The 16248-nt window shown below is 40.6% G+C and overlaps 1 protein-coding gene across 1 annotated transcript; it reads right to left on the reverse strand.

Annotated features, from left to right (window-relative positions):
• Positions 1-1026: 1026 nt before the first annotated feature.
• LOC308105314 (cathepsin K-like) lies at positions 1027-7864 on the reverse strand. The gene is made up of 7 exons (XM_080455971.1): positions 7730-7864; positions 6936-7058; positions 6480-6638; positions 5615-5842; positions 4951-5119; positions 3757-3865; positions 1027-2158 (listed from the first exon to the last, which is right to left on the reverse strand). Exons 2-7 carry the CDS (start codon positions 7050-7052, stop codon positions 2062-2064), a joined length of 879 nt encoding a protein of 292 aa, XP_080312097.1. The 5' UTR covers positions 7053-7058; positions 7730-7864; the 3' UTR covers positions 1027-2061.
• Between the last annotated feature and the right edge of the window lie 8384 nt (positions 7865-16248).

Genomic DNA, 16248 nt, shown 5'->3' on the forward strand with positions numbered 1-16248 from the left:
ATAGTCTGAGAATCCGCTTGCTGTGATGATGATCAGATTAAACGGCTGTATGTTGATAGAGAAATACTGTGAATATGTCACGCACCTTCAGGTAGTTTAGATATAAATGTAATTTTACGCAGTTTAGTTTTTAACACAGATCACATTTAACACTGAGTTTTAATGTCTTAATTGGTATTGCTGACAAATAAAGTTGAACCTTGAATATTAAGACTACTTGCACAAGAGTAGTTTGCGTGCATGCTGCCAGTATAGGCCAAGGGATTGAATCCCAGAATATTTTTGCTAATATGTTTTTTAGTGTGAATATTAATTCATTATGGTGATGGCCCTACGGCCTTTGCCAGGGCGTGGATGTGTCTGCTTTGTATTGCAGTGTGTGATGATTCCTGGCTGGAGGTGGATAGGCAAACAGGGGATTGCAGGCTGCTTTCCAAGAGTATGAAGATCCACCCTACCCAATGCTCATTCTCTTCCGTCCTCAACAGCTATTTGGTCTATTATTTTTGTTTGCCTTGCATTAGCTAAGTTTGGCAGTTTGTTTCCCTGCTTTATTGTTTGTTGGAAACTGCATTTTTTAATTTCATTTTTGTTAATAAAATCTGTCACTTCTGGTTAATACTCTCTTACCAGAAGAGGGGAATAATTGACTGTCATCAAGCTGGCTTGGAAGTGTGTCTGTTCAGCAGACAGTGTTGCAGGCTATTATATATTTTCTGTATTGTCTAATTTTATGGTCATTGTTTTGTGTATAGAAATGCATTTCAAGTTTGCTCAGAAAATCTGTAATTGTGTAGTCTAACTCATGGGCCATGGTTTGCTTTGTTTGAGTTGATGATGATGCCAATTACTAATTGTGGGTGGGTCTTACCTGGTATAAGGGAGGCTGCAATTGTTAAGAGGGGAATGCTCAGAGTGAAATGCTCAGTTTGCTTGATGCTATTGTTAGAGTATTTCTTAGAATAATTATGACAGACTACGATGTGTTGAGTTAAATGATCAGTTTATTGAAGAGAATCAGCCATGCGAAGCATACGGTCCGTTACACAATCAACTAACTTAAGTTATAATGTCATGACCTCAGTACATCTTATTTGGGAAAGTACATCAACACTATATTGCAACACAAGACAGAAAGATATCATTCAGTTAGCAAGAAACCTTCACCGTCATATTAAGTCATATAGTGACCCTTCCTAGTTTCAATTGGCACAAGGGGGATCTCAGCATTTCAGCTGAAGGTCTGACTGCAGCAACCTTGTGCTGTCAGTGACATGTGATATGAGGCACAGAAAGTAGGGTCCTTCCCTTTCTTATGGATCACGGTGATGATCGCCTCTGACCAAGTCTTAGGGGGGTCCTTTCCCCCAAGGGCATAATTAAATACCCTCTGTAAAAGAGGGATAATCTCTTTCCCAAAATATTAGTAAAATTCCCCTGAGTACCCATCTACACCTGGAGATTTGCTATTTTTTAAGTTTTTAACTATTGAAATTGGGTCTACCATAAATTGTGAATCTTCTTCGCTTAATTTTGGTAAATAGATTTTTTTCCATAAGTGCTCTAATTTTGTCTTCCTAGTTTTCAACCATTGTAAATTCATATAATTTTTTGTAAAATGTAGAAAAAGCCTTTGCAATATCATTGGGATGTGTGACTATAGCACCTTTTTAAACAATGTTACAAAGTGCTTAACAACTTAAAATGAAACAGTGAATCATCGATCATAAACAATTACAGCAACAAGAGCAACACACAACAACAGTATCAGTGAGTATACAGTAGATGCACCGAAATGACCGAATTCTGCTGTTAAGAGGTTAAGAAGGCCTTTCTATAAAAATGGGTCTTTAATTTGGATTTAAAAATGGTGATGGAACTAGCAAACCTGAGGTCCAAAGGAAATCAACACAAAGCATTAGACACAATGCATCACATCAGACATTATGAGCTCAAAGTCAATGACAAATAGTTTTGCAACCTTCCAGTAAGTCAGAAATTAAAATATTTTATACTTGCAAGAAATCTTGAATTCTATAGATATAGTATAGTCCCCCAACTTCACACTATGGGGTAATCAGCATAGTTGGCAATGCCGCAAAGATTCTTGTTCCTGGCCATTCGAATGTACCCGTCTTCACCCCATCCAGTGCCCCAGCTGGAAGCAGAACACACAGTTTGACTGTTGAGATTGACATTGAAAACGTTTGGCTTCTCTCCACTGACGGTTAGGACTAGTTTCAGAACTGATATTAAAATTCCACTGTTCCTTTTAAGGCTCTGGCCCAGTGGCGTAGGCAGGAATTAATTAGTGGCTAGTCCTGGCACGAAATAGGTGGGCACAGGGTGCGCACGTGCGACACTCTTTAATTAATTCTTATTTTTGCCTTCAATTTCCTCAAAATATTAAATCAGGTGTCTTTGAGATTGACAGGTGTCGTGATCTCACGGCGGTCCCGTTGACCGCCTGACATTGTTCAAAAAAAATAAACCCAATCGGTCAGTTAGTAGGCTGCTACAAGACACTTCATCCCAATAAACTACAGTATAACTCAAACGACCATAAAGCAACAGTAACGACACACTCTCCCAGCCTTTACTAGCACCATATTACTGTGTTGATGATGATAATAATCACACACATGATTTAGCACAATGAATTTGTATTGGTTGAGTAGATAATAGACAGTTGTTGTCTCCAATCAGTAAGATGTTGACACCCACTAACCGATTTCGTTGTCGATTTTAGTTGTTGTAATGAAGCTACTGTTATCAAAATCGCTTAATTTGAGGTTTATGGCTTAATTTGAGGTTTATTACCAGCTCTACCTACAGGACACACAATTGCATTCTGTACTCCTTAGTAGGGTGGTCCTCCTTAGCATCTTGCAGGTTACTACATTGGTACATTTTTATCTATAAAGCCATTCTTGGTAATCTCCCTACTTATATTTGTTCAAAATTTGAACTAGTCCAAAACTCGCTTAGCCTCAGATCAAATGCTTGGATGCGCTATGTCGTACCCAATACCAAATCTGAGGCAGGGGGGAAAAAGCCTTGTGTTTTTTGGGCCCTGGTCATGGAATGACCTACAGACCAGATTAAAATTGTCTTCTTTGATCCCCCTAGTGACTTTTAAGAGGATTGCCATGGGCACACTCTCCAGCCATTGCTCCTGCTTTGACGAGTAGCAAACGCTGTGATCTGTGTTTATATTAGCTTAGTAGTTTCATGATATATTGTTCTTAATAGTATTTTTTTTATTAGTCTGTTAATGGTTAGCTATTTAGACTCTCTGAGCCTCCCTGGTAGTAGGTTTTTCTTGGTATTACGGATGTTATATGTTTGTCTTTGTCATGTCATGTATTTATACTGGCAGAGCTGTGTAACATGTATTTGCCTCTTCTCTTGGACAGTGCACACTTGTAAAAGAGACTATGGTCTCAATGTGATTTTACTGGTTAAATAAAGGTTAAGAAAATCTCTTTAAAAATATATATATATTTGGCTTGGCACAGGCCAGAAATGTCTTTTATCTCTCTTATCTTTTACTCTCTTTTGAGCCAGAGCACAAGGATCTGAGCAGGACCTATCGTCTATAGACAAAAATCTAGACTAAAGGTGACTTGGCTTTATCTGTATAGGCTTTGGCATGCTGGAATCTAACTCATAATTAGAATGTGGCAAAAAAAGAACCAAACGATAAATCTATATGAGGAGCTTGAAAATGTTTTGTCATTAAGATGACTTATTCACCTGTTTTTCACGAGCCAGTAGTCTTGTCCTTTGTATGTACCATAGCCCACCACTAGTACACAATGAGTTGATTGGAAAGTGGAGCGGCAGGCTTTGTCAGCATATACACCTGAAAGACCAATTATGGTTGAAAATGCACCTCATGGTTAGCAAATATAAGGAAAAAATAGGTGAAAACACTGCAACTAACATCTTCTAAACATGTTTATACACACTTTGCCCCTGAGAATAAACATCCTCTACACTTCAATAACTTGTGATGTTAAATCTGCAGCTACTGTATTAGCAGCATTAACCCTTGATGGCAATGGTAATAATCTGGTAAAACGTTGTATTGATATGTAATTATTTTATTCACATTTGATCATCCTTGACAGCATGTGGCTCACTCCAGATGGGTAGCTGAGAAAAGCTTAGCTAATCATTAATAAGTGCATAATAAAGGATTTGTATGTATGTATGTACAGTATGTACAGTATGTATGTATGTATGTATGTATGTATGTATGTATGTATGTATGTATGTATGTATGTGTGTATGTATGTGTGTGTGTGTGTGTGTGTGTGTGTGTGTGTGTGTGTGTGTGTGTGTGTGTGTGTGTGTGTGTGTGTGTGTGTGTGTGTGTGTGTGTGTGTGTGTGTGTGTGTGTGTGTGTGTGTGTGTGTGTGTGTGTGTGTGTATGTATGTATGTATGTATGTATGTATGTACCCTGTGTAAACATATAACACTTATTTTAACAAAATATTATATACACCACCTTTAAACATGTCTACTAGTCCTTATGTAAAACAATGCAAAAATCAATTAAAAAAGACTTAACATTAAAAAAGCCTGATTGAGAAACAGTATTCCGTCAGGGACTCCTTACTTCTTTTTTTTATAGTCTGGCACTGAAGGGGTCAATCGTCTAGAACAGGGGTTGTCCATATGTCCCCCAAATTTATTTGTGCTGTCCACTGCTAATCTCACAAACCACCAGCTCCAAATGTCTTGTGCACACTGCCAGTAGGCCAAGGAAGTACCTCCATACATTTTTTTTTTTTTTTTTTTTTTGCATTATGAATGCATTATTCATTATGCACAACTGGGCAAATAGCGCAGAGCTACATTAGTATTTACAGAGCGCTGCTCATTGGTTGGCCCTACAGTAACTTGTGTAAAGTCGTGTTAGATGCATAGTGTCTCAAACATACCTCCTTCGTAATAGAGAAAACTGGTCAAATTGGCAAAAATGCATACAGATACTGGCCCCACTCCTGCAACAGCATACGTCAAATTGCTTTCACTGCCAGAGGGAATAGACCAGTATCCAGAGCAGTATGCAGCCTTTCCCCTCCCGGAATAGCGACATCCCTTCCAATCCTTAGGCAAGTGACGGAAAAAAAAAGAATAATTACACTCATATTCTACTCACATTACATTGTACTGTAATTTACTCTAGCGCCATTGAAAGTGAAGATTAAAGGATTTGTACAACTTCCTAATGCTATCACCCCCTTTGACTATACAGTATCAACAATCAACATATATTATTTATCACTCTCAAATAGTTCTAGTGGTGAGAATGCGAAGAATCTGTTTCACACATACTAAAATATAATACAAATTCAACTTTTACTGTCATAGCCAATAACAGTAACTAAATTCCCTCAAGTTTGGTAAAATTTCCTTTCATTGTGTAATTTCACATCCAAAGGATCTCAACAATAAGACATTCACAGTGTACTTTAGTGTTAGTACTTATATGATTAAGAGTTAAGATGTCTCCAATTAATTATTTTGGTAACAGGGCTATGCTTTGCTTATGTTAAGCTTAACAAAATGGTTAGTTTACAATAAAAAAATACAGAAGACAACCGTGGCTTCATATGGGTAAAAGTTCTCTGAGTCGATGCCTCCGTTGCGTTTGATGTAGTTGAAGGCTCTGAACGGCCATCCACCTTTGCAGCCATGGTTTCCATCCTCGGTGCTGCAGTCAACCAGGTTTTGCGGACTTAGGGGGATGAGTTTACCCGTTTTTCTCTTCATTTGGCCCTCAAGGGACCCCACAGCGGCGAATGCCCAACATGACCCACATGTTTTTTTCTTTGGATTTCATGTATTTTTGTGTACACAAAAGAGGAAGAGAAAGAGAGCCATTTCAGAACCATTCCTGCCAAATTCCCTTTGGAGCGAATCATGATTTTCAACTAGTAGGACCAACTACTTGATCACAGTGGATCCATCTTGACATGGTCATAGACAAATTGAGTTATGTTGTGTTATTCAATAGCATATGTTTGGTCCCGACTTAATGTGAAATTAAGCATTTGGATCCTGGTGCAAAACTAGTTGAGCATCACTGCCTCAGTGTGCTGTCAGTGCGCTGCAAAATGTACATATTGTTTACAATGTGAGGCCGTGTCCATACGTACACAAGTATTTTTTAAAACATATTTTTCTCCCATCTATACAAAAAACAGCTGCCTACTGCATGCTTATGTGAGAAAATTCCGTTTATCTCTGTTCCACACGGCAACGCTAATACAGCGTTTAAAAAAATCTTCACCGTGGCCGGAGTTTTCAAAAAGACAAAAACGTGTTTGCGTGTGGGCAAACTCCCCAAACGCATAGAGAATGCTGCGTTTTTTGAAATACCTGTTAACGTGTGGACATGGCCTGACTCTCAGAATTTGACAGTGAAACTCATTTGCTTATTCCCTTATCTCACACTATGGTGTACCTGGTTTCGGACTGGGGTGACCCAGCCTTCCTTCCTCCAGTCCACTGTCCGAGGCACTGGTCCTAATGAGCCACTGTAGCCGGTGTCGAAGGACACATTTTCAAAATGAATACGATCCTCCATCATGCAACCATTCAGCTTTGAGAACTCCTCTGTCGTCTTGATAAATTGAAAAAATAAATATCTCTGTTTTAGACCTGATCTGGTCCTTTTCTGGTCCCAATAATGAGCTATTTGCTGTTCTTTCTGTGCATTCTGGCACTTCCAGAACATATTTTATTCTCAAGTTAACTCATCTGCATGATATCCATGAAAAAACAGTACATACGATGAACTATTACTATATGTAAATCAAGAGAGTGAAGTAGCTGAAAATAATATTCAACACATTGGCAGAAGAATGGAATGTATCAATACAGTGTGTGCTGTTGCTGCTGTGAGTGAGGACAGGCGTACCATGTCAGCTAGGTGGTTGAGTCCCATGGTGAAGGTGTGCAGTCCTGCTGAGGCCTCCTGGTTGTGTTTCAGTATCAGCTTTAAGTTATTCTCCCAAACCATTCTCCTGTAGACCATCTCACCCTGAAACAAGCACACATGTCTGATTTGTGTGTGTGTGTGTGTGTGTGTGTGTGTGTGTGTGTGTGTGTGTGTGTGTGTGTGTGTGTGTGTGTGTGTGTGTGTGTGTGTGTGTGTGTGTGTGTGTGTGTGTGTGTGTGTGTGTGTGTGTGTGTGTGTGTGTATGTATGTATGTATGTATGTATGTACCCTGTGTAAACATATAACACTTATTTTAACAAAATATTATATACACCACCTTTAAACATGTCTACTAGTCCTTATGTAAAACAATGCAAAAATCAATTAAAAAAGACTTAACATTAAAAAAGCCTGATTGAGAAACAGTATTCCGTCAGGGACTCCTTACTTCTTTTTTTTATAGTCTGGCACTGAAGGGGTCAATCGTCTAGAACAGGGGTTGTCCATATGTCCCCCAAATTTATTTGTGCTGTCCACTGCTAATCTCACAAACCACCAGCTCCAAATGTCTTGTGCACACTGCCAGTAGGCCAAGGAAGTACCTCCATACATTTTTTTTTTTTTTTTTTTTTTGCATTATGAATGCATTATTCATTATGCACAACTGGGCAAATAGCGCAGAGCTACATTAGTATTTACAGAGCGCTGCTCATTGGTTGGCCCTACAGTAACTTGTGTAAAGTCGTGTTAGATGCATAGTGTCTCAAACATACCTCCTTCGTAATAGAGAAAACTGGTCAAATTGGCAAAAATGCATACAGATACTGGCCCCACTCCTGCAACAGCATACGTCAAATTGCTTTCACTGCCAGAGGGAATAGACCAGTATCCAGAGCAGTATGCAGCCTTTCCCCTCCCGGAATAGCGACATCCCTTCCAATCCTTAGGCAAGTGACGGAAAAAAAAAGAATAATTACACTCATATTCTACTCACATTACATTGTACTGTAATTTACTCTAGCGCCATTGAAAGTGAAGATTAAAGGATTTGTACAACTTCCTAATGCTATCACCCCCTTTGACTATACAGTATCAACAATCAACATATATTATTTATCACTCTCAAATAGTTCTAGTGGTGAGAATGCGAAGAATCTGTTTCACACATACTAAAATATAATACAAATTCAACTTTTACTGTCATAGCCAATAACAGTAACTAAATTCCCTCAAGTTTGGTAAAATTTCCTTTCATTGTGTAATTTCACATCCAAAGGATCTCAACAATAAGACATTCACAGTGTACTTTAGTGTTAGTACTTATATGATTAAGAGTTAAGATGTCTCCAATTAATTATTTTGGTAACAGGGCTATGCTTTGCTTATGTTAAGCTTAACAAAATGGTTAGTTTACAATAAAAAAATACAGAAGACAACCGTGGCTTCATATGGGTAAAAGTTCTCTGAGTCGATGCCTCCGTTGCGTTTGATGTAGTTGAAGGCTCTGAACGGCCATCCACCTTTGCAGCCATGGTTTCCATCCTCGGTGCTGCAGTCAACCAGGTTTTGCGGACTTAGGGGGATGAGTTTACCCGTTTTTCTCTTCATTTGGCCCTCAAGGGACCCCACAGCGGCGAATGCCCAACATGACCCACATGTTTTTTTCTTTGGATTTCATGTATTTTTGTGTACACAAAAGAGGAAGAGAAAGAGAGCCATTTCAGAACCATTCCTGCCAAATTCCCTTTGGAGCGAATCATGATTTTCAACTAGTAGGACCAACTACTTGATCACAGTGGATCCATCTTGACATGGTCATAGACAAATTGAGTTATGTTGTGTTATTCAATAGCATATGTTTGGTCCCGACTTAATGTGAAATTAAGCATTTGGATCCTGGTGCAAAACTAGTTGAGCATCACTGCCTCAGTGTGCTGTCAGTGCGCTGCAAAATGTACATATTGTTTACAATGTGAGGCCGTGTCCATACGTACACAAGTATTTTTTAAAACATATTTTTCTCCCATCTATACAAAAAACAGCTGCCTACTGCATGCTTATGTGAGAAAATTCCGTTTATCTCTGTTCCACACGGCAACGCTAATACAGCGTTTAAAAAAATCTTCACCGTGGCCGGAGTTTTCAAAAAGACAAAAACGTGTTTGCGTGTGGGCAAACTCCCCAAACGCATAGAGAATGCTGCGTTTTTTGAAATACCTGTTAACGTGTGGACATGGCCTGACTCTCAGAATTTGACAGTGAAACTCATTTGCTTATTCCCTTATCTCACACTATGGTGTACCTGGTTTCGGACTGGGGTGACCCAGCCTTCCTTCCTCCAGTCCACTGTCCGAGGCACTGGTCCTAATGAGCCACTGTAGCCGGTGTCGAAGGACACATTTTCAAAATGAATACGATCCTCCATCATGCAACCATTCAGCTTTGAGAACTCCTCTGTCGTCTTGATAAATTGAAAAAATAAATATCTCTGTTTTAGACCTGATCTGGTCCTTTTCTGGTCCCAATAATGAGCTATTTGCTGTTCTTTCTGTGCATTCTGGCACTTCCAGAACATATTTTATTCTCAAGTTAACTCATCTGCATGATATCCATGAAAAAACAGTACATACGATGAACTATTACTATATGTAAATCAAGAGAGTGAAGTAGCTGAAAATAATATTCAACACATTGGCAGAAGAATGGAATGTATCAATACAGTGTGTGCTGTTGCTGCTGTGAGTGAGGACAGGCGTACCATGTCAGCTAGGTGGTTGAGTCCCATGGTGAAGGTGTGCAGTCCTGCTGAGGCCTCCTGGTTGTGTTTCAGTATCAGCTTTAAGTTATTCTCCCAAACCATTCTCCTGTAGACCATCTCACCCTGAAACAAGCACACATGTCTGATTTGTGTGTGTGTGTGTGTGTGTGTGTGTGTGTGTGTGTGTGTGTGTGTGTGTGTGTGTGTGTGTGTGTGTGTGTGTGTGTGTGTGTGTGTGTGTGTGTGTGTGTGTGTGTGTGTGTGTGTGTGTGTGTGTGTGTGTGTGTGTGTGTGTGTGTGTCTGTGCGCGCGCGTGAGTGAACCCATGTGTGAGAAGTGAACATATTTACACAGTGGCTATTTTGCTCTCACCGTCACCACTCGGGTGGATGTAAAATAGAGTTGAACATTTTAGAGTATAATTGAGTCCAAAGATGACATGGTATATATATTTTCATATAGGTTTGATTTGTTTTCATTCATAGAGCCCATGTTTCACCTTAGTAAGAGTGTGAGAGACAAAATGAACAAATGGAAATTATATAATATCTTACCTGATCCTGGTAATTCTTCTGATACTTGGATTTCCAATCTTCCCATTGTTCTTTTAAGTCAGAGAACATCTGACCGAGAACAGGAACGGTCAAAAGCAGAACAGCAACCAAGATGTGCATGCTGAAACAATAAAAATGACACTGGTGGACACAATAATTATTGAATATGATTTTGATTTTGCTCAGGCGATTTTGAGAAATCCATCATAAACTTGAACTACAAAGCTTATAGAAATGTCTTTACAATTAATCAGTGATACTAATCTGAACATTAAAAAAAACTAACATAATACTGTCAATGCCTTGTGAATCACACGTCTAAAGTTAAGGATCCTATATCATGGATGACAGAAACTCCCAACAATACACTGCAGCTGTCTCTGTACATCTAAACTTTGTCTTGTACTGGAACTTCCTTCCTAGAGTAAACAGCATTATTGATGCCTATTTGTTAAATATATTGCTGCAAATATGATAAATTAGTCTAAACATACCTTGCTGTAATCAAGTGGATTGTGGTCCTTTGTCATAGAAAGGGAGTTTCAGGTTCCCTTTTATCATGCTACACTGCAAAACCCAGAGTGTTAATTTAAGTGTGAAAATGTACCCATTCGTACACTTTCATAGTTAAATTAACACTCCAAATTTTACTATGTTATGGAAATGTTCACTCTTGGAATGGGAAGTAATGATTACTGATAGGCTACAAAATGCTTTCGTTGCATTTCTCTGGTGCTCTGTGAATTAATTGGTCAGTTTATTTTGTAAGCGTTTGTTTGTTTGTTCTGTTTTCTTTTGGTTTTCATTCTCAGGAAATGAGACACATAAGCAGTGTGTCCTTTGCAAGCAGTCTTTATAAGGAGAGTCATCAGTATTAACAGAGGGATGGATGGATGAACATTTTAACAACATGCTCCTCGGAGCACAAGTCTCCGCCAGGTCAGGTAGGTTATTATGGCCTCCTGGTGGAGCTATAATAGGCCAATGTGAAAAGGGTGCCATTTGTTCTTAGGCCTTGCACGGCAATCGGACACTGCATTCATGATTTGAGGCATTTTTTTCCAAAAATGTGGTTTGCTAAATTAGACCTGCTGGTGGCGCTATAACAGGCCAATGTGAAAAGGGTGGCATTTCTTCCTCGGCCTAGTGGCAATGTGCGTGCAAAATTTCACGGAAATCACACACTGCGTTCATGATTCTAGGAATTTTGTTCAAAACGGACCTATCCTGCAAACTTTGGAAGCCAATGTTAGCCAAGTAGGATGGAATATGAAATATCGATCCATCTTGATCACATGACTATAGAGATACTGTGTACTGATTTGCGTGATTTTTGGACAGAATCTGAAGGGGAAAAAAAGTTTGGTGGCACTCTAAAAGGCAAATGTGAAAAATACAGGGCAAAGGTTTTTCCTTGGCCTCTAGGGAGTGTTCGTGCAACGTTTCACGCAGATCGGTGCAGTTATAGCTAAAAACGTGAATCGGCCTATTATAGCGCCACCATGAGGCTGATTTGAAAGTTGTCAAGTGGCATTTCTTCCTGTGCCAAGTGGGAATCTACGTGGAACATTTCACGGAAATCGCATGCTGCGTTCATGATTTGAGGCATTTTGTTCAAAATGAACCAATCCTGCAAACTTTGGAAGCCAATCTTAGCCAATCAGGATGGAATATGGAAAATCGGACAGATCTGTGTTGATCATGTGGCTATAGAGATACTGTGTACCGATTTGCGTGTTTTTTGGACAAAATCTGTTGGAGTAATAAAAAAAAAAAATGTATTGCAAAAGTCGGCCTCATGGTGGCGCTATGACAGGCTGATCTGAAAAATGTGGGGCAGAGGTTCTGCTGTGGCATCCAGGGAGTGTGTGTGCGCAGTTTCACAGCGACCGGGCCAACGGTGGCGGAGATTAGCTGGTCGCAGACAGAAGGACAGACGGACGAACACGCGGACGGACGGACAGGGGGCAAAACATTTTTTTTTACAATTATCTTTGTAAGATGCAGGGACCTCACAAGCCGCAAGAACAGCTTCAGTGCACCTTCGCAATGATTGCCTCAGGGAATGGAACACCATTCTAACAAAACATAGTCCCTCATTTGGTGTTTTGCTGATAGTGATGGAGATTAATTAGTGCCATATCTCCCATATAGATGTTCAATTGGTTTTAGATATGGTGAGGGTCATAGCATACAGTATTATTAAACCATTCAGTGACCCGTCGTTGCCCTGTGCATTGTCATGCTGGAAGACTGTACTGCTCTCAATAGGATAGAAAGGGGTTTCATCATAGGATAAAGGTGATCAATGTGTAGAACAGTACCCCGCTGAACTCTCAAATGTGCACTTGTATTTGTAATGAGGGGTTTATACACATATACATCCTTCTTCTTGCAGTTGTCAATGGACTGTTATGGATGACACAGTCTGAGCACGTCCTGTATTGACATTTTCAGACAGCTGAGAAAGTAGTACTTCTGTTTTATCGAATGTGCACTTTTGACCACAATTTCCTACTTCTAGTGTCTTTTCTACACATGGAAATGCAGATGTCACTTTAATAACTGTTGATTACTATTAATCACATTGAAACACTACCCAGTTGATCAGTCTTTGTGATTGAAACCCCTGTCATTTGTGCTCCATTAACAAACAATTTGTTTTTCTCTTGCCATCTTGATCCAAAATCAAGGGTCTGCCTAGCATTTTTATACATGCCACAGAGCATGATTGGATGCTAATTGCTTCATTGTCTCCGCCAGGCCGGACAGCCAAATGGCCGATGGCCGGAGACTATGTTTTCGCTCCGTCCGTACATCCATCTGTATGTCCGTCTGTGAAAAGCTAATCTCTGGCACCATATACCGATGGGCATGAAACTTTGCACACACAGTCCCAGTAGGCCAAAGAAGAACCTCTGCCCCAAAGTTTACAAATCAGCCTCATTGTGGCACTATAACAGGGCACTTCACATTTTGGCCTATGACTCTTGAACTGTAGTTCGTACAGACAAACTTTTTCCCCCTGGATTCCTTGGATCATGATACAACTCCACTCTGTGTTTTGAAGTGCTGCAAATTGAGGATGCGGAAGATATTTATATCTTCGCAGCAACGATAACAGGTTTCTTGCTAATTGGAGTGGGCATTACACTTGTGTATCGACAAATTGCCAAGATGAGAGCTGCCCGGGACGGTGCGGAGGCGGGTAGAGGACTGGCTACTCTGACGGGTATGGCCACTGAGCTAAGACGCGAGATGGACAACATCATCGAGTGGATACCCAAACTGGACGCAAAGTTGGGCAACATCACTGAACTGAGGCACGAGGTGGACAACAACAACGAAAGGGTCCGTGGTTTGGACACGAAGCTAGACAAGATCATGGCACGTGCGGAGGTCGAAGCCAGAGGTGCCGCTGAGCGAGCCGGTGTTCTTCGCGCCGACATAACCGCACTGCAAGGCTATTTGACCATGATCAGAGCGGGCATGGACAGACTGGAAGGCCCACATTTGGATAAAGACTAGATAAATTGTCTGGTTTGGATTTTTTAGGATCGATTTGGACCCCCCCAAGCCAAAAAACCTGGACTTTTTCACCCAGCGAAATGCAGAGGAGTAGATGCCCACCCCCCCCTCCCCCCCTCCCCAGAACCGTACCCATACCAAGAACCCACCCCCCCTCGACCAGCTCCCCCCTCATGGACACCTGGTGTTATGACTTTGGTTCGGAAGCCATTCAAGGACGTCTCACGCAGCCCTAATTCGCTGCTATCGCAAAACAACAACATGCGATAAGCTCTGCCATCAGCTAGAGACTGCTCTGAAATGGGTGAAAGCCCAAGGACATGTCACAGAGTTCCACATACACACACACACACACACACACACACACACATGTCTGCACTACATGCCTTCGCAACCCCCCCCCCCCCCTGCTCCTATCTGTCCTGCTCCCTTCCCCAGTCCACCCCCTGGTGTATTTTTTGCTCCTTGGACGCTCTGCTCCCTTTTGGGAGCATAGCGTGCGCGCAGTGTTTTTTTGCCTGTGTACCCCATTCTATCCCACCCCCGCTCCCCGTCCAAAACTCTTCTTAAGAGGGATCGTTTAGCGCCATTGTGGTATATGGTTATGTTTGTTGTTCATGTTTCATTGAGAGGCAACGAAGTTGCCGCCTTGTATCATGTCATCGTTCGTGCCAGTCCACTGTTACGGCTGCTGTGGTGTTGTTTTTTATTAAGCTGCACTAAAATGAATTTCACCCACTTTTTTACTTTGTAAACCTGTGATGTGACAATAAAACTGATTCTGATTCTGATTCACTGCCATTTCTGCCTGATAAACCTTTCGGCCATTTTGCGTTTTCTTCAAAACACACTTTTTGTCACTACTCCTACAGATGCTGTCGATTACTCACGCAAAATGATACATATTATCTCTGTGGTGACTGCCTTCCAAATTTCGCTTCACACTTTTCTAGATTTTTCCTGGATTCCTTGGATCATAACTCCCCATTCTGCCCGTCAGGATTTTCCACCATTTTGCAAACTATTCTTCTGCTACTGATCCCACACATTTTGTCCAAACCTCATGCACTGTTCTAGTTGTGTCATGCAATACAAACAAACCGGTACCAAAGAAATGTTGCCACTTTAGGTGGTACCTAATTCTGGTCTGGCAGTGTACAGTATGGTTGAGATTTCAGTTCCTTTTATCGTTTTCTCAGTTCAGAAAAGTCTAGACAAGACTAACCACAATCATTTGTGCTTTGTCCGTAAGTGTCTATCCAAGTTCCCTTTCTTTGCCATTGCTGCGCAGCTGTTGCTTATGAGACACAAAAAAAAACTGATAACAGCACATGATCCAGTTTCTTTCCTTTTTCTCATCTGGAGAAGTCTTGTCAAATAATTTGTTGTTTTCTTTGTCCTGAAGTGTCTTTGCAAGTTCCGTTTGTTCACTATACATTGTTTTTGCTGCTGAGACAAATACAGTATATTTCCTATTCGACATGATCTAAAAAAATTATAACTTATATCGTCACTATCGGGCAAAACCTTGATTCTCCATATTTCAACTTTTTATGTTTTTCTTTCTTTCTGTAAATTAATGCCCTACTTCATCACACAAGGTGAAAATAGCAGATCTACAAGCTCACAACATCTCACGTCGCGAGGCATTGTGAGCTTGTTGATCGGCTATTCTCACGTTTTTTAAATAATGATAAAAAAGGATTGGCTTTGGACATACTGTGCAAGGTTTCCACTCAACAGTAACGATCTTTTGTCTCATTGCGTCTGTTCCCAAACCCATTGCTGTCTCATCTCATTAGTTGTAATTGAAAAATAGTAGTAGCAGCCTAGTAATAAACAGGTAACACACCTGGACCATTGATATGCTGCCAGGGTCATTCCTGTGTTAATTCATGCTGCTATATGATTTGTTCTTGTTCATATTCTGCCCAGCAAATCTGACCTGGACAACCTGGGCTGATGATATGAATGGATGTTTTTGTCTGGGTTTTCAAATTGCTCCCACGATCAACCAAAAAGCCCCTCGGGATATACAAGTTGATCTGTTGCCCTGGTCAACTGGTTGTTGATGGGCACATGGCAGGCCACTACAACATGTCCTGATTACAGTATGTATATGTCAGGCTTTAAACCCTAACTCATGACATTATCTGCATGGTTGCTGAAGACCCCCTGTCCCTTTTGCACTGTAGGTCAGAAGGTCCATATATGTCAGAGAGTGTGTGTGTGTGTGTGTGTGTGTGTGTGTGTGTGTGTGTGTGTGTGTGTGTGTGTGTGTGTGTGTGTGTGTGTGTGTGTCTGGGGCTACTGTATATCAGCACCAAATCTCATGTGCACACTGCAAGCAGGTCGATGTAAATCCCTGAATATTGTTTTTCATATTATCAATATTTTACTTTTCATAACTTTTATTTTATACTCATTCACTACTAATTCAATGGAGAGGTTT

This window comes from Gymnoscopelus braueri (genome assembly GCF_963280865.1).
Source record: "Gymnoscopelus braueri genome assembly, chromosome: 17".
NCBI lineage: Eukaryota > Metazoa > Chordata > Actinopteri > Myctophiformes > Myctophidae > Gymnoscopelus > Gymnoscopelus braueri.